Below are 18,962 nucleotides of genomic sequence, written 5' to 3' on the forward strand. Positions count from 1 at the left end.
GGGAGCCTGCTTCCTCCTCTCTCTCTCTGCCTGCCTCTCTGCCTACTTGTGATCTCCCTCTGTCAAATAAATAAATAAAATCTTAAAAAAAAAAAAAAAAAGATATGCATACTCTTAATCCCCCTTATGTTTCACATTTTCCTCCACCTCACTCCCCTCTGGCAACCACCGGTTCTGTGTATTTGTAAGTCTTTTTTTTGGGGGGGGGGGAGGGGGGTCTCTTTCTTTGCTCCTGTTTCTTAAATCCCATGTAAGTGAAACCCTATGCTATTTGTCTTCCTCTCATTCCACCTAGTGTTAAATCCATGTTGTTGCAAATAGCGAGATCTCATTTTCCATGGCTAATAGTCCATTACTTAGAGATGTACCACAATTTTATTACCCATTCATCTATCATTGGACACTTGGGTTGCTTCCGTATTATGGCTATTATAAATAATGCTGCAATAAACACAGGGATGCATGTGTCTTTTCAACTCAGTGGTTTTGTTTTCTTTGGGTAAATACCCAGTATGGAATTACTGGATCACAGGTTAATTTTATTTTTAATTTTTTGAGGAAAAATCCATACTGTTTTCTACAAAGGCACCAATGTGGATTCCCAACAACAGTGCCCAGTGATTCCCTTTGTTCCGTATCCTCACCAACACTTGTTATTTTTGCTTTTTTGATACTAGCTTTTCTAACAAGTATGAAGTGATACCTCATTGTGGCTTTGATCTGCATTTCCCTGATGACTATTGATCTCTTCATGTGTCTGCTGGCTACCTGTATGTTTTCTTTGGAAAAATGTCTATTCAGTCTTTCTGCCCATTTTTAAAATCAGGCAGTTTTCTCGCTATTCAGTTTTCTGAGTTCTATATTTTGAATATCAGACATGTGATTTGCAAATATTTTCTCCTTCTTGATAGGCTGCCTTTTCATTTTGTTGATAATTCCTTTTGCTGTGCAGAAGGTTTTTGGTTTAAGGGAGTCTCTTTTGTTGATTTTGGCTTTAGTTGTGTTTGCTTTTGGTGTCAAATCCAAAAAGTCATCAACAAAACTGATGTCAAGGAGCTTACCACCTATGTTTTCTTCTAGGAGTTCTATGGTTTCAGGTCTTAGATTTAAGTCTTTAATCCATTTTGAATTAATTTTTGTATATGGGGAAAGGTAGTGGTCCCACTTCATTCATTTGCATATGGCTATCCAGTTTTCCCAATACCACTTATTAAAGAGACTATACTTTCCCCACTGTATATTCTTGGCTCCCTGGTCATAAATTAACTGTCTATGCATGGGTTTATTTCTGGGTTCTCTATTCTGTTCTATTGATTTATGTGTCTTTTTTTAATGCCAATACCACAGTTTTACTATAATATCATAATATAGTTTGAAATCCGGAAACATGATGCTTCCAGCTTTATTGTTCTCTCTCAAGATTAAGTTGGCTTATCAGAGTCTTTTGTGGTCTTTTGTGGTTCCACACAAATTTTAGGATAGTTCCGTTTCCATGATAAAGCGATTTTAATTTTGACAGGGATTGCATTGAATCTATAGATTGCTTTGGGAAGAAGGGAAGTTTTAACAGTGTTCAAGTCCATAAGCATGAAATATTCTCTCCATCTATTTGTATTTTCTTCAGTTTCTTTCAGCACTGTCTTGTAGTTTTGAATGTGCAGGTCTTCTACCCCCTTGGTTACATCTTAGGTATGTTCTTTTTGATGCAGTTGTAAACGCAATTGTTTTCTTACTCATTCTGATAGTTGACTTTAGTATGTAGAAACACAGTGTATGTTTTTATACCAATTTTGTGTCTTGCAACTTTACTGGATTTATTTATTCTAACAGTTTTTGGTGGAGTCTTTAGGGTTTATAATAATGTCATCTGCAAACAGTAAGAGCTTTACCTTCCTTTCCAACTTGGAGGGCTTTTGTTTTTTGCTTAATTGCTCCAGCTAGGACTTCCAGTAATATGTTGAATAAAAGAGTGCATAAGAGTAGGTATCCTTGTCTTGTTTCTGATCTCTGAGAAAAAGCTTTCCGCCTCACTATTGAGTAGGATGTTAGGTGTGGGCTGATCAAATTTCATAACGCTTACAGTAATATTTAGACTGGAACTTGATTGTTGGGGGTCAGTGGCCATGAAGACATTGGTAGGGGATGAAGCCATACAAGGTGCTAACTGAAATATAAATTTAAAGATCAACAGAATATCTAAATAATATTAGTAATGTTTTAGAACACTTATGAAAAATCAGAATATATAATTTTTATTTTTAAAAGTGTTTTTGAAGTAAATTCAAATATATAGGGAAGTAAAAAGTATAACCTCAGATATCCATCACCCACTTTCAATATTCATGGCCAGTCTTTTTTCATTTCAGCCCTCCCGATGCCATCTGGATTATTTTGAAGCAAATTCTAAGCATCATATGATTTTACCTGTAAACATTTCAGTATGTATTCTTAAAGATGAGGGACTATTTAAACTACAATGCCATTATCATATATTAACAACACATCCCTAGTGTCATTAGATGTTCAGCCGTGTATCATTTCCCAATTGTGATGTATATTTTTATATATACATCATTTTATTCATTTATGTATTATAAATATACATAAATTAATAATTGCTTGAATCAGAATGCTAAGTCCATAGTGATTTGTTTGTTCATAGGTCCATGAGTCTTTCCTGTAATTTTTTTTTCATTTTAGTGAGCTGTAAGTCGTGTTCCATCAAGTTCACCCTTTTTAGTTGTATATGCACAGTGTTGTGCAAACCATCACCGATATCTAATTCTGGAACAAACCCCATCCATTAGCAGTTCCTCCCCAGTCTCCTGTCCCAGGAACCCAGGATATTCACTGATTGGCTTCATGTCTCCACAGATTTATCCATTCTGGATATTTCAACTAAATAGGGTCATACATCATATGGCCTTTGAGTCTGGTTCTTTCACTTAGCATTATGTGTTCAGGATACATCCATGTTGTGGCAAGTATCACGACTCCATTCTTTTTTGGCTATTATTCTACTACATGTACATACTACCACATGTACTGTATTCATGACATGGTTGGGGATTTGGGTTGTTTGCGCTCTTCAGCTGTTGTGATTATTGCTAGGAACATCCGTACACAAATTTTTTGTGAGAGCTTATGTCCTCACTTGTCTTCGATATATACCTAGGAGTGGGATAACTGGGCCACACAGCAATTCTGTTTAACTTTTTGAGGAGCCGCCAAACTGTTTTCCGCAGCAGATGTTCCATTTTGCATTCCCACCAGCAATGTATGAGGATTTCAATTTTTGCACATCCTCCCCAACAATTCCTTTCATTTTTGAAATTTTATCCATACTAGTGGGTGGGAAGTTGTAATTCATTGTGCTTTCAATTTTTGTTTCCCTAACAACTAATATTGTTTAACATCTTTTCATGTCTTTATTGGATATTTGTGTATCTCTTTTATAGAAATGTCTATTCAAATGCTTAGCCCATTTTTAATTGGGTTGTCTTTTTTTAAAATGTTGTTAGCCACCATATAGTACATAATGAGTCCTTGATGCAGCGTTCAGTGATTCATTAGTTCAGTATAACACCCAATGCTCATCATAGCATGTGCCCTCAATACCCATGGCCCTGTTACCCCTCCCCCCCCCACAAAACCCCCAGATTGTTTCTCAGGGTCCATAGTCTCTAACGGTTCATCTCCCTCTCGGATTTCTCCCCCTTTGGATTTCCCTCCCTTCCCCTATGGTCCTCTGTGCTATTGCTTGTGTTCCACCTATGAATGAAACCATATAATTGTCTTTCTCTGTTTAACTTACTTCACTTAACATAATCCCCTCCAGTTCCATCCATGTTGATGCAGATGGTGGGTATTCATCCTTTCTAATGGCTGAGGAATATTCCATGGTGTATATGGACCACATCTTCTTTATCCATTCATCTGCTGAAGGGCATTTCAGCTCCTTCCACAGTTTGGCTATTGTTGTCCGTGAGTTTCTTAATCTGTAGTTTTCCATGTCTTTCCCCACCCCCCCCCCCGCCTTCTAATTTCTTTCTTTCTTTTTAAGATTTTATTTATTTGTTTGACAGAGAGAGAGAGAGATCACAAGTAGGCAGAGAGGCAGGCATAGAGAGAGGGAGAAGCAGGCTCCCTGCTGAGCAGGGAGCCTGATGTGGGGCTCGATCCCAGGACCTGGAGATCATGACCTGGGCCGAAGGCAGAGGCTTAACCCACTGAGCCAGCCAGGCGCCCCCCACCCCTAATTTCTTACTTGAAGAGATTGGGTCACTTATCCATCTGAAGTTTTCTAACTGCATTGTATGGGTGTAGTTTATGTAATTGTCTATTCTTTGTGTTTCTTGTCAACTGGTAGATCCAGAAGCTTAATCAGATTGCTTTTGGTCTTCCTTTCTGCAAGACTGTCATGAATGGCTTGTAACCAAATATTATTTTAAAGCTACTGCTGTAAATGACTTCAGCCCAGATTTTAAATACATCCAAGGAACTAAAAGGATTCTAGTCATAACTTACTATGAGGAAGAGGAGTAGTGACTTGTCTTTTCTGCAGTAATATACTAGTTGAAATTATCTCCAGCACTCTTCTGCATGGATCTAAATGGCTAAGAGGAATTGGAAGGTATTCTGTAGGTCCGGGAATCTCATAGAGTCTGCCTTTCATGATGGTAGAGGACACTACAAGCTACATGTTAGGCCTTTATAGATCTGTGCTGCCTAGTACAGTAGCCTCTGGCTATTTAGCTTTTATTTAAGTTTAAAAATTGAGCTTCTCATTCGTTCTAACTACAGTTCAAGTGCTCAGCAGCCACCGAGCAGCTATCATACTGGATGGCATTGACACAGACTATTTCCACCATCACAGAACATTCTGTTGGACAGTCCTGTTTTGTATTCTGGAGGGATCGTGGAGTAGATAGACTGAACTTTTCTTGGTGTTCAAGCAATTTTTAGTTAAGTTTTTCTATGAATCTTAGAGTTTGGATTTCTGTAGTGCTACCTCTAATGGATAACTCCCCTTTTAAAATACGAATACTGCAGGACCACTCATCTGTTGGCAAAAACTTATGAGAAGTGTGCTTTTGGCCAAGTTTGTTATAGATACTATTAACGTCTCTCCCATTTTATGTTGGATTTCAACTTGTTAATAAATCTAGAATACCATATAGAGAAAGTAGACCAATAGGTGACAATATAAACACAGATCAAGCTGATACAGTGAAAAGAAATGTGAGAGTTGCTATGGTAACATGGTCAGAAACAGACAAGTTAAAGATATCCTTAAGTTTCTATTTTACAACATCTTTATGAAATGATTTCACAGAGTGAAGTTTTATAGCACAAAGAATGTTGTACTGGAAGCAAATTTTATAGCTGGTTGAGAGAAGAATTCCCTCAATACTAAAGGTTCTGTGGAGAGACAGCTCTTTCCAAAGGATACCTTTTATCACCTCGATTGCCTGCAAACCTTAACCTATTGGCTGCCCTACTTCCCTTCCTGTTTAAGAAACAGTGTACCATTTTTATTTCAATTTGGTTTAAAAATACTTTCAGTAATTGAACTCTGCTTATTAACCCTCTACAGCGGAAGTTCAGAGTGAAATTGAAAGGATTTTTGAACTTGCAAGAACACTGCAACTGGTAGTCCTTGATGCAGATACCATTAATCATCCAGCTCAACTCAGTAAAACTTCTTTGGCCCCTATTATAGTCTACGTAAAGATTTCTTCTCCTAAGGTAAGCGGGCTTGTTCTTATTTGCTCTCTAATCAAACTTCATTACAGTTGTTTATGTTCTGCTTTACAATTGCGGTAAGTTATATCTCTACCCATCATAAAGAGTTTGAAGAGACAGGGTAGTCAAGAGTTTTTAAGATTCATGTAAGCAAAGCATGGTTATTAGTTTCATGGCTTAGAACACCAATTCCCAAAATGTGGTCCTCGGTGTCCTGGAGGAAGGTTCTAAGACATGGTTCTCCTTTTTCACTGTTTTGACATTTGCACTGAGGATGCAAAAGCAGTGGTGGGTAAAAGTGCTAGTGTTCATGAATGGGGACTGGTAACAGACGGTGTGCCCGGTCCAAAAAAACCTACCACCACCCAGTTTCAGTTAAGTATGTCTTGACAAAGTAGTAACATTTATTAATGTTATAACTTTTGACTCTTAAATACAAGGCTTTTCAATATTCTGTGTAATGAAACTTGAATAGCTGAAACACTTTATCAGTCATCTTGAGGACACATAGTGACTATTCAAGTTATAAACTCAAGCAGCCTCTTTTTTCACAGAACACCATTTTTATTTGAGTGAACAACTGACATACTATAAGACTTGGTTTTTTGGTAGATATTTTCCCATTTGTCACCAGTGATAAAACTGGAGCTTTCAAACAAAAATTGAAATTTCAGAAAATTTATATCTTAGCTTAGCAGCTTCTCAAAAGATAGCCTTTTCTGATGTGATCATTGGTAATAGCAAATACGTTTTGATATTGTTTAAGAAGTGTGTCAGCATTTGAAAGATCTGAAGAATCTGAACCATTATTTTCCAAATGATCAATGAAATGTTACAAATCATGCACAGTAAAAGATCCATTCGTATTTCAAGATAAACCAATGGAATGTACTTTAACAGTAAGAAAAGTTCACTGATACAGTTTAAGCTTTCACATGCAACTACTCTTAGGAAACTGCCACTTGTTTAGTGTAACATCAAAGAACACTGTCACAATTCCTGAAAAGGCTACTAAAATACTCTTCCTTTTCTGAATTACCTAGCTGTAGAGGGATGGATTTCGTCACATTATCTCAACCAAAATAAGACTCTGTAGCAGGTTAAGAAGCAATTAGAGAAATTGATTAAAAATGTAGTTTTTTTTTTAAATAAGTAATTTGGTAAAATATAACCAGCTTATCATTCATTTTTAAAGGAATATTTAACAATGTGTTCAGTTGTAGTTTCTACTGTGGTAAACATTATAATTCACATAAACAAAAACTCTTGGGCTTCTCAATTTTCTTTTAAACATAAAGGAGTCATGAGACAAGAAGATTGGTAACTGCAAGCTTTGAAAAAGAGAGTAAGCTCCAAGCTAGCTATCTTTTTAAAGTCTGCAACTGAGATATCTGTTAACTTGTTAATTTTGCAGCTAACTTACATGTTTTATGGCTCAATCTATTATAAACCATTTGTGCTATACATAAAAAGGCCCTGGAGTGAGTAACAAACCTTGTTCTTTACCTGAATGCAGATATTCTTCTGTTAACTCTTATCTTGCACAGGTTTTACAAAGGTTAATAAAATCTCGAGGGAAATCTCAAGCTAAACACCTCAATGTCCAGATGGTCGCAGCTGATAAACTGGCTCAGTGCCCTCCAGTAAGTCGTCTCCATACACGGTAAAATCCACCTGAAGACATTAGCCCTGGTTTTATATTTAGAAAGCACAACTGGCCAATAACCGGACAGGAAAACAGGTGTCGGGGGCGAGAATTCCCCCCACTTGGCCATGGTCTTCATTCCCAAGAAGTGAACTGTCTGACCACCTCCCATAAACACTCGCCTAGATTACGGCATTTGGTGGTGACCTTGCTTTGTTAATACCTAATTCGTATCTTAAATGAAATGAGATTATGGTTTCAAAATGTGGTTTATAAAGTGGATCTGTTTGGGCTTTGTTATTCACTTCTAATAACTCTTAATAGCTTTCTTAATAATTGAGAAATTGATTTGAGACCATGTAAAATTTTTTTTTTCTAAACAGTTACGTAGCTTCTGACACCTGAACAAATCCCCCTCCTGATCCCTGCTTTTTACATATCATGGTTTGAGACTAACGGACACCTCTAGGTTTTCATTTTGATATGCAGTATAGCAGAAGCTCTAAGAATTATATTGTTTATCACTGGGCATATTTTGAAGTTTGGGCCCTGTCAAATCATCAGTGATTTCAGCTTTTGTCTGCCAAATTTCCTGTCCTAATCTTGCCTCAGCAATTTCCACGATTAAGTTTTTCATAGTCTCTATGTCACAACCAGGCCTCTTTCTGTACTGTCCAGATTATATTTTTATTTCTCTACCTCTTTTCTGTCATGTCTAAACAACTGTCATTACACTGAGAATCGCTACAGGTTAAACAGCCAGAGTTGTGAGCACTGATCTGAGGCAGACAGACACAATCTGACTCAACAGGACACTTAGACGATTTGAAAAGGAGAGAGCAGGAGCACCCGTGCAAATACAAAGGGGTGCGGCCCTTCCTTTGGGGAGTGCCCGGCCGGTGCGAGTGTGTCATCGGCAACGTCTGCCTCTGCAGGAGCTGTTTGATGTGATCCTGGACGAGAATCAGCTCGAGGATGCCTGTGAGCACCTTGCCGACTATCTGGAGGCCTACTGGAAGGCCACCCACCCTCCCAGCAGCCATCTCCCCAACCCGCTCCTTAGTCGTACTTTAGCCACTTCAGCTCTGCCCAGTAGTCCCACTCAAGCCTCTAATTCACAGGTAAGAGGGGCTCTTTCTTAAGCCCTAGAAACTAGGCTGCCTTAGGTCATCTGGCCGGGATCCAAGCCCAGTTACCTTTCAGGGCGAGTTGTGTACCTGTAAGAAAAACCGTGTCACCACTATACCGCAAACATACAGAAACTCCTCAGCCCCATGTCCTGTAAGACAAGGATAGCATTCTTCTACACTGGCAGCAGCACAGCCATGGAATCAGACTGCCTGGGCTCGAATTCCTGCTCCAACTCTTACCGGGTGTGTAAGGTTGGAGAAGTAGCTTACCTGCCCCTGGCCTCAGGAAGACTAATGGCAACTGCTGTCGCAGGGCTGCTGCCACATTACTGAATTAACACCAAGGACTGTCTTAGGACAGTACTTGCCTCATACTAAATGGTATGTGAGTATCAGACATTTTATTTCTTCCCCAACATCTTAAGCATTTTTAACCTTCCCACAGGTCTTCAAGTAGAGGTAGTGAAATGTACTCTGGTGTGTAAAGAAATTTTAGGTACCTGTATCTGATTTGAACGTCAGGAGAACATATAAAAGGATGCTGTCCCCCCTTCACTTACTCATTAAGGAAAAGAAAGTCTGATATAACGTAGTACAAGCCTTGTAAACGCCACTGGATGTTCTCAAAAGAATTAAGTAACTGAGCAAGCTTAGATTTCATTTTAGAAAGTCCCCAGGGAATAAACCCTTGAAAGGGCAGCCTTGCTCTTGTGACATATTAGTTCTTTACACGGTGACCTCGGCTGATGCCCGTGTTGGCTCCCTTTCCCACCAGGGTTCCCAAGGGGATCAGAGGACTGAGCGCTCCGCTCCCGCCCGCTCTGCCTCCCAGCCTGAAGAAGAACCCTGCCCGGAGCCCGTCAAGAAAGCCCAGCACCGTTCCTCCTCCTCCGCCCAGCATCACAGCCACCGCAGTGGGACGAGCCGAGGCCTCTCCAGGCAGGAGACATTTGACTCAGAAACCCAGGAGAGTAGAGACTCTGCCTATGTGGAGCCGAAGGAAGATTACTCCCACGAACATGTGGACCACTATGCCCCCCACCGTGACCATAACCACCGAGAGGAGCCCCACGGGAGCAGTGAGCACAGACACAGGGAGTCTCGGCACCGTTCCAGGGACCTGGATCGAGAGCAGGACCACAACGAGTGCAACAAACAACGGAGCCGGCACAAATCCAAGGATCGCTATTGTGACAAGGACGGAGAAGGCCTCTCCAAAAAACGGAACGAGGCTGGGGAGTGGAACAGGGATGTTTACATCCGCCAGTGACTTGGGCCCTTTTACGTTTCTTTTTTTTTTTTTAAAGTCTTGTATACCCCCACCCTCAGACTCAATCTTTGGGGTCTACATTGCAGTCATATGTGATCTGTCCTGTATACTTTGTATTGCTGTTGCTCGAATAGCAATAGCATGATAGAGAGTATTAATATACCTTTTTTTTTTCTTTTGTAAGTGCTCTATAAATTCGCCTGGTATGGCTGCAGTCCTCCGGTTGCATACTGGACTTCTCAAAAACTGTTTGGGATCGCTGCCACTTGAACAAAATCTGTTGCCATCCAGGTGGCATTAGTATTTTAAGAAACATAGTTGATGTTTTCAAAAATGTAGTTAATGTATCCAGCAAGCCAGAATTGGCCCAGGTGAAAAGTGGAATTTCTTGATTCTCCAGATTTTTAATATGTAGGCACCTGATTTGCATATTCATTTAACCATGGACCACTGTTTCTTGCTTGTACCTCTGGCTGACTAAATTTGGGGACAGATTCAGTCTTGCCTTACACAAAGGGGATCATAAAGTTAGAATCTATTTTCTATGTACTAGTACTGTGTACTGTATAGTTTGTAAATGTTATTTCTGCAAACACCTTCTTATGATAATTATATATATAATATATATATATAATATATATATATATATATCTCAGTTTGATCACACTATTTTAGAGTCTTAATGCCAAGTCAGCAGATTTGCTTTATGAATTACAGGGACTAGAAATGCCCACCTTCAGGAAATTTGTAATATCGTCTAGACACCTATCCCCATTCTAATAGAAAGTCTGTACATACTGTAAATACGTGTGATTGCCTGACTTGAAGAGGTTTGATTTCTGAATGTTTTACCATCCTTGTAAGTTTATAATTTTGACCATAAATTATGGTAAATATAACCAAACTCCAAAGGTTGTTCTAATCCATGCAGTTCACACTGATTGTGACAAACACATTCTTAGTAGCTAGTGTCTTATGTCACTGCACTGGAGTATACGAGCCGGACCTCCGTATGCAAGCGTGTCTGTGTGTACGAGTGTGTAAAAGTGTGCACGAATGACTGCGATGGAACTGAGTGCTCAAGACTCGAGACCGAAACCTAGAATTCTACTCACCTGGCTTTGTATTTAATTGTGCTACTTGTTGCTTTGAGAATCCGTTGAGCAGTCAGGGAATGTGAGGAAGCTTGCTGCCAAAGGCAACGAGGAAGGCATTCGTCTGCTGGCTCCTTGTTTTTGCTCCTAGAGAGTAAAATACAGGCAACTTTTAACTGTGAGTGTTTCACTGGAAATGTACAATCTTTGTGTGTTTGAGTATTTGTTTTAGTAAGAAATGTTTACACAGCTTGTAGAATTATTTCGTGGGAAAATAAATTTTTCTAACTTCTCCCACCTTCTTTCTAACCTTGCCTATGGTTCCTGTTGTTCATCTCCCTTCAATTTCCCCCTTCATTCCATTCCCTGCCCCCAACTCCAACACTTTCGCTGTCAATCAAAACCTAGAAGTGCTTCTTATAACCAAAGTTTCTGCTCTTCAGAAGTAATCAGGGCAAAATGAGGTGACTTGAAGTGAACAAAATGGTAAGACTATCTTCCTCCATTAGATATCCGCTCTGAAAGGGAACCCAAAAGATACTATTCTCCATGCCCCAGTGATACCACTGTAAGCAGCTCCCAGGGTGGTTGTCACGCTAAGGCTAAAACAACCTTCTCCGTATCGCTTACGTGTACTTTTTGTCCAGTTACGACTGGACAGGTAAGACAGTATTAGGTGTGCAAGTACCCAGCACCTGAAGTTTGTCCCTGAAAAATGCCGAGCTATAATATAATGGCCTAACTTCAGATCTGTACATTATGAAATTATTTTGTTAAAGAAGTTAATTTATTTTTGTTTTGCATGGATTATTCCAGGTTCTTGCCAAATATTCTGGGACCTAAGTAAAACTGTTTCACATTTAACTCCTTCTTTCCCTTCCTCCGCAAGAAAACTCAGTTTTAAAAATGAGTTACATTTGAAGGGTTTTATCAGTTAATATAAGGAACATTTTCCTCAGAATTCATCTTTTTGTTAATTAGCTCTGTACTGTTGACAAACTTATTTATTGAATATAAAAACAAGTCATAATATATGCATTTTTGATGTAAAGTATTCATATCATTGGGGAACCATATTCCAGTTAAAGTTACTTGTATAAAATATATCTGAAACTTTCATCCCAATTAATGACTTTGGGATATCTAAAACTCTTGAAGTGTAACTGGTATTTATCTTTCTCGCTGCTACCACGAATCCCTTTCAAAGAGTCATGCTAACAGATTCCAGTTCTTTTCACTTTTGGATTCTTTTCACTTGACTGTGAAACATACTAGTCCAAATCAGAGTATTCCTCAAAAAACGATATTGTAGGATTTGACAGTGAACATCTATACGTGAAAACTGTATAGCAGGCATATGTGTGAACAGTGTGTACTGAATCTGTAAATGAAGAAATAATCCCAAGGGCAATGGGAGATTTTACTGACTTGTGGAATGTAAACTTAGTCTTTTCACTCAGCAAAGGCTTAACCTTAACCTACTCAGTTGTAGAATCATGATCTTTGTAGTCAACCTAGAAAATGCTGGAAATGGAAATGTTCTTAATAGTTCTATGTTTTATTGTCAAACCCATTTCAGTTTTTCCTATGCTCTTTCTCTACTGCTCATTTAAGTTACTGTTACAAAAAGGTGCTGCTAAATGTAGGATGTCTTAGTCGTATTGTACTTTGGGACAATGCCACATTTTTAACATGGTCTGCTATGCATTCCTGTTAAACATTCACTGTCAGCTACACTGAACTGTTCAACAAATCTGGTTTAAAGTCATTCATATAAAACAAATAAAGAGCTGGCTTTCTGCACTGTTTATTAGTAGTAGTATTAATTGCCATTTTAGGAATGATTCTTATAGTTGAGAATATGTCAGATTTTCAACAACACTTCCCATGGTGGGAGCATCTTTTCTTAAGGGCAATGCTGATCCCTGAATTTCCTTTAGTGATGTTCCCTTTATGTCACATAAGATGCTAGTTTATGGCAGGTAATAAAGATCTTTTAAGATAGGAGCAGAGTAGTCTTTCTCCCACCTTAATTCTTCATGGGTGGCAATTCATTTTTTTTTTTTATTCTTCATTTTTAAAATGAAAATCGATCTTGATGACAAATTTAAATCCTCACCCCTAGAAATATGTTAATCTTAAATACGTTAAGAGAATATATTCTTCCATATTTCCCAGATGTTTTTCCCTTTTTATTCTACTTGGTCTTAACTTTGTGTCCCTTCAGGTTGAATGTGTTTTATTTTCCAATTTTCCCTATTTTTTTGAAGGAACTAAACCCACTGAAAAGGTCTTTGTCAAAGCCAACATTTTTAACAATATTCCTTGTCTTCCTGTTTTAATACGCAAATATTGTTCTTTTGTTTTGCCTGCATTGCTTGTATTTTGCTATTTGTCAGTATTAACCAACAGTTTACATGTCTACTGCTGGGCTCCCTGTCTACGATTTTCATCCCAGCTGAGCACGTAAGGCTTGGCAAAGAGCATGAGAAGACATGGATTTTTTTTAAAACACACTTAAAGTTTGGAGAAATGTGTGAAGCCCTAGAAACGGAATTACACAGGTAAATGGTGCTTCTCTTTAGTCCAATGACATCTACTGGATAAAAGGCAGAATAAGGGATATAAAGAAGTCAGGCACATAACTGAATCTTATGGAACCTGAAATAGCTTGTCCCTCATTCAATAAGCATGTATTGATCTATTCTAAAGCAGGAACAGAAAAGACAGGGTTCCTGCCTTCAAGACCTTCCCCCGAACATGGGAGGAGGAGGGGGGTAAGGAGGAGGCCTATTAAAAGAAAAGTGAGTGTGTTAATGATAAGGGCAGGAGAAGTGGGTCCTCGGGGTGTGGGAAAAGATAGAAATGCCTAAGCCAACCTAAGTGGAGGATGTTCAAGAAAAGCTTCAGAGAAGAGGCTTGCTAAAGGTCTTAACCTGATCAAAGAGACCTTGCCATCTTGATGGACACAACAGTCAGGAGAAATTCCTAACAGAAACCTAGGAGGGGACAGAAAGGAACTATTAGGCAATTGTTCCCAACTGTCCACCTTATATACCCGAGGCTGAGAAACTCTGGGGTGATCCGAATGGAAGTTAAAACATTTAGATGTATTTAATACTGTAAGAGACAGCCTTTAAACTAGGCTGGGTATTGGGTATTTTAACGTATCTTATCTGAAAAGCAGTAGGATGAAGCAAGCCTAAGGTTATAATTACATTTTAATAAAAGCAGTCACATACGGGCTGCTCACAGTGGGATGTTTGGTTACTTTTGCAATTAAGGGAACGTTCATGTTTTATTGGATTCTAGATTTGCTTATAAAGTGGTCTTTTTTGTCTTGATCTACTATATTCGTACTTGGCTTTGTCGGATGTTGATGTTTGGTGAATGAATGTTCAAGAGGACACCATCAAGGTATAACTGAAAGTGCCAAGCCAGTTTCCAGCTACCAGAAGCTGCTCTTTTCTGTCTCCCCACTCATATCACATTAACTTGTATAAGCTGTTCCAATGGATGATGAAAGTACCCAAATTGTGAAATAGTCTCATAATTTTAATATACAGAGTGAAGAAAATATTTGTTGTAGGTTTCAGTTTAAAAGCATTAAAAAAGAAAGAAAGAAACATGGTAAAGGCACACTACCATGTGGAGAGGTCTAGACACCATTTGAAAGAGTTGATTTAGGAGTACCGGGTGGCTTAGTTGGTTCAGCATCCAACTCTTGGTTTCAGTCAGGCTTTGTGCTCAGCCCGGAGTCTTCTTGAGATTCCCTCTCCCTCTGCCCCTCCTGCTCACGGCTTCTCTCTCTCTTTCTCAAATATGTAAATCTTTAAAAAAAAATTTCTGATTTATCACGTAGTAAGCAGAAAAATTCCGATAAAATGCTCAGTTCAGTTATGGGCATATGGAAAACGTTATAGTTCCCATACCCTGAATTTTTAGGAACTACTTTAGGAACTCAAGAACAAAGAAAAATTTCTACCAAATTAAATACTGCTCATTTTATTCCTTTTGTTAGAATCACGAACTTTAACATTAAAAATGATGTGCATTCTTTACACATTAAAACACAAAGCCCCAAATGAAAATGCACTCTACGCTCCAAATATCTGCAGGCATCTTTTTTTTTTATACTGTGCTAATCCTTAAGAAAAAAATTATTTACAAAATACAAAATATAACCATATACCACCCCTAACTACTTCCCCCATGAAGTAGAGTCTCTTGATCAAATCTCTTGGTCCCTGGTACAACAGCTGGCAGCCTTTTCGGTTTCCTTAGCAACTCTGCCTGACAACAGTCGGGGGGAAAAAAAACTATATAGTGAATGTTTAGAATTTTCATTCCTAAGAGTTCTTCTATGTGCTTTTGCATTTTACGAATTTTGCAATAAAAAAACCTATGCAATCCTTATTTGCCAGCCAAATCATGTCTTCTATCCTGGCATCTCTGAGAGAATCAATGTCAGTGTCCCGTAATGGCACAACAGATGGATCAAATCGCTGCAGCTGTTTCAATTGTTCCAATGATAGGCCAGCTCCCATCATTCCTTCTCCTCCAATCTGTGGTTCCTGTGTGGAGAAAATGAGAGAACGTGACCATCCTATCATTGGTAAGTGTGCCCGCATACATTTAAGCTAAAGACAAAACTGGGGCACATGGGTGGCTTAGTAGGTTGAGTGTTGGCCTTCAGCTCAGGTTGTAATCCCAGGGTTCTGGGATCAGGTCCCACACTTCGTGGGAAGTCTACTTCTCCCTCTGCTGTGTACTCCCTTTCTCTCCCAAATAAATGAATACAATCTTTAAAACAATATAGATAAATAAATAAAAGACAAAACTGAGGTCTAAGTACCACCAATTCCAAAAAGAGACAAATGTCTTTGTGGAATGGACATGCAGTTTTTCTGGGTAGTAATACCTGGTCTCCTGATGACTGAGTTTCTATTATGACCCCAGATACTCATAAACCGTGGCTTTGCCACATTTTCGCTGTGTGATCTTAAGCAAGTAACTTCACCTAACTCTTGTTTCCTCATCTGTATAACATATAAAATACTCGGTTCTCAGATTTCATTTAATAAGGTGGTAGTCCGCCTGGCAGGTAGTGGTCACTCCGTAAGTGGATCATTATTATCACGAACAGCAATAAAAGAAAACTCAGCTTTATTACCACACTCCCCAAAGCTGACAGGAGTTCCACATGCACCTAAAGGTGACTTTCTCTGACCCAAACTAATTGGATGATTAAAGATTTCTATTGTTGTTTTTGAATGTACTAGAATATTAGGAGATAAATTAAGGCTGTGTCAGTTAGTTTAGAATACAGAATCATGAGGATCTGAGTGAGATGTGGGAATCTCAACTGCACAAGATCCGTAATCCTAAATCAAGTCAACACTGTGTAAATGTTTATGGTTAATACTTAAGTATTATTTAAAAACCTACTGTTTATTAAGCCATGGGGGAAATTTTCCATCTCTTTTAGGTATATATCAAGTGTATATGTATATGTACACACACACATAAAATTCAAGTGAATTCTAAAGTCTTCTTTTCCTCTACAATGCAATTACCTTCCTTTCCGAGTACAGAAACCATCTCTGGATTACTTTTTATTCATATATTCCAATTAGCTGACTAGAGTTCTGTACAGAAGGGTACTGAAGTTAGATGTTCCGTGTATCCAACTGAAGATGAGCATGAGTACATTTTTAACCCATGATGTTTGAGAGGAAGTTTAAATATGTAGTCACACTAGGGATGCCTGGGTGGCTCAGTTGGTTAAGCCGCTGCCTTCAGCTCAGGTCATGATCCCAGGGTCCTGGGATCGAGTCCCACATCGGGCTCCTTGCTGGGCAGGGAACCTGCTTCTCTCGTTGCCTCTGCCTGCCTCTCTGCCTGCTTGTGTGTACTCGCTTGCTCTCTCTCTCTCTCTCTGGCAAATAAAAATCTTTAAAAAAAAATAAAAAATAAAAAAAATAAAAATAAAAATGTAGTCACACTATACTTCTGACAAAAACCAAGACCAGTAAAATAAAGTATAAGAAAGCTTTTTAAATGTTACATATTTTATGTCAGAAGCCATAAAGAAGCAATATTCTTTGTTGCTGATGTGACCTGAGCAAAAATGTTGAACATACTCCATACCAGCAAATCCAGGAGCAGGAGGGGAAAAGAAAACGACTTTTTAGAAAAAAATGTTCTGAGTAACGTAAGCAAGAGCCGTGGGTGAAAGAAGCACGGAACACGAGTACCCCTGAGCTCTGGGGCATTTCCACACAACGGCAAGGAACGAGAACAGGGAAAAACTTGGGAGGTGGAAATTCTCTGTGGGCAGCCTACAATGGATCTCATTAGAGAAGCACTCTTGTTTACTGCTTGTTTCAGAAGTTTTGCTTGACATAGTTCTTCCTGTAACAACCCAAGCTCAAGTTTCCGTAATTGGTCAGATTATACCGAGAACACTGCCATCATTCTTACCTGGGGCTGAAGCTGAAGGTAAGGAAACGTTCGGAGGGCCCAGGCGACCTGTTCTTCATTTTCGGCCAGCGAGATGGTGCATGTGCTATAGACCAGCACGCCCCCCGGCTTCAGCAGCTCAACGGCCTAAAGAAACACGATCAGACTCTGGACCGCAAGGCACAATCGACACTTTCCGGGATTTTAGATCGCTAGGATACCTTTCAAGGGTTTGGGATACATGTTCTGTATGACCAAGATTGGTTCTCTGTTCCAGACTAGATGCATTTCACTCTCTCAGAGCAGTTATAATCCGTTTAAACCAAGACTTCCCTGAACATAATCATTCCGTTTCACTCCTTTAGATACCCCTTTTGGTGCCAAAACTCACACATGTACCTTTTTAAACCATAGTCCTTTCTGAACTCTGTACTCGTGTACGCACTTCCTTCTTCATACGTCTGCTATCCAATCCGACAGTGAACACCTATCTTCCCTCTGAGACCCATTAGAGATATGCTAGTTTCAGGCCCCAAACCTGGTATTGTCTTTAATGCCTCTCTTGCCCTCATACTCCCCATCCATTAGCAAATTCTACTGGCTCTTCCTTTAAGATCTATCCAGAATTTGGCTATTTCCACTGCTATCATCCTAGTCTGAGCCCCACTATTTTTGGCCTGGATTACTACAGCCTCTTCAGAATCTGAATTCTCAGATTCTGAGGATGAAGGAGAAGGAGGACGTAGAAATGTGGCTGATCATAAGAAAGGAGCAAAGAAAGCTAGAATTGAAGAAGACAAGAAAGAAACAGAGGACAAAAAAGCAGATGTTAAGGAAGAAGATAAATCTAAGGACAGTAGTGGTGAAAAAACAGATACCAAAGGAGCCAAATCAGAACAGCTCAGCAACCCTTGAATTTGAGTGTCTCACCAATTTCAGAAACCATAAAAGAGAAAATATTGGGAAGAAAAATTTTTTTCGTTTTGAAGACTTCTGGCTTCATTTTATACTACTTTGGCATGGACTGTATTTATTTTCAAAATGGCTTTTTTTTTTTGTTTTTCTTGGCAAGTTTTATTGTGAGTTTTCTAATTATGAAGCAAAATTTCTTTTCTCCACCATGTTTTATGTGATAGTATTTAAAATTGATGTGAGTTATTATGTCAAAAACTGATCTATTAAAGAAGTAATTGGCAAAAAAAAAAACAAAACAACCTGCTTCCCTGTTTGCCCTCCTATAGCCTCTTCTCCATACAGCTGCCTGAGCATTGTTTTTAGAACTTCTCCACTCAAAACCCTACAAACGCCCTGACCTATGACTTGGAGGACAAAGCAGCTCAACGGCCAAGTCCTTACAGTGGCTTTCCAAGCCCTACGCAGAGCAGGCCTCTGGCTGCCCTTCTGACCTCCCCTCACACCTCTCGCTCGCTTTGCTTTAGCAACACTGGCCTCCGCTGTTCCGAAACACACATGGCCCACTCCCACCCCAGGAGCAGTGCACAGGCTGGGAAACTTCTCATTGTCTGCAAGTGCTTCTTCACAGTCTTCTCTTTGTGTCTCGGCCACCTTCCCGGCACTGACCCTCCCAGGAAACACTGCCACCATTCCAATCCAGC

The 18,962-nt window shown here is 39.3% G+C and overlaps 2 protein-coding genes across 17 annotated transcripts in view; one reads left to right on the forward strand and one right to left on the reverse strand.

Moving 5' to 3' along the window:
• The window catches only part of CACNB2 (calcium voltage-gated channel auxiliary subunit beta 2), a 385,488-nt gene extending 372,796 nt beyond the window's left edge, over positions 1-12,692 (forward strand). For all 15 annotated transcript variants that reach the window (XM_082742043.1, XM_082742051.1, XM_082742050.1 and 12 more), the window contains 4 exons: positions 5,597-5,748; positions 7,293-7,388; positions 8,326-8,511; positions 9,296-12,692. In XM_082742043.1, coding sequence (XP_082598169.1) covers positions 5,597-5,748; positions 7,293-7,388; positions 8,326-8,511; positions 9,296-9,790 — 929 coding nt within the window. In that variant the 3' untranslated portion in view covers positions 9,791-12,692. The remainder of the gene's footprint in view (positions 1-5,596; positions 5,749-7,292; positions 7,389-8,325; positions 8,512-9,295) is intronic.
• Positions 12,693-14,862: 2,170 nt separating this feature from the next.
• NSUN6 (NOP2/Sun RNA methyltransferase 6) overlaps positions 14,863-18,962 on the reverse strand; it is a 62,087-nt gene continuing 57,987 nt past the window's right edge. For both annotated transcript variants that reach the window (XM_082742058.1, XM_082742059.1), the window contains 2 exons: positions 17,368-17,493; positions 14,863-15,458 (listed from right to left, as the gene is read on the reverse strand). In XM_082742058.1, the coding sequence (XP_082598184.1) occupies positions 15,246-15,458; positions 17,368-17,493 (339 nt within the window). In that variant the 3' untranslated portion in view covers positions 14,863-15,245. The remainder of the gene's footprint in view (positions 15,459-17,367; positions 17,494-18,962) is intronic.

Source organism: Mustela nivalis (genome assembly GCF_964662115.1).
Source record: "Mustela nivalis genome assembly, chromosome: 7".
Lineage (NCBI taxonomy): Eukaryota > Metazoa > Chordata > Mammalia > Carnivora > Mustelidae > Mustela > Mustela nivalis.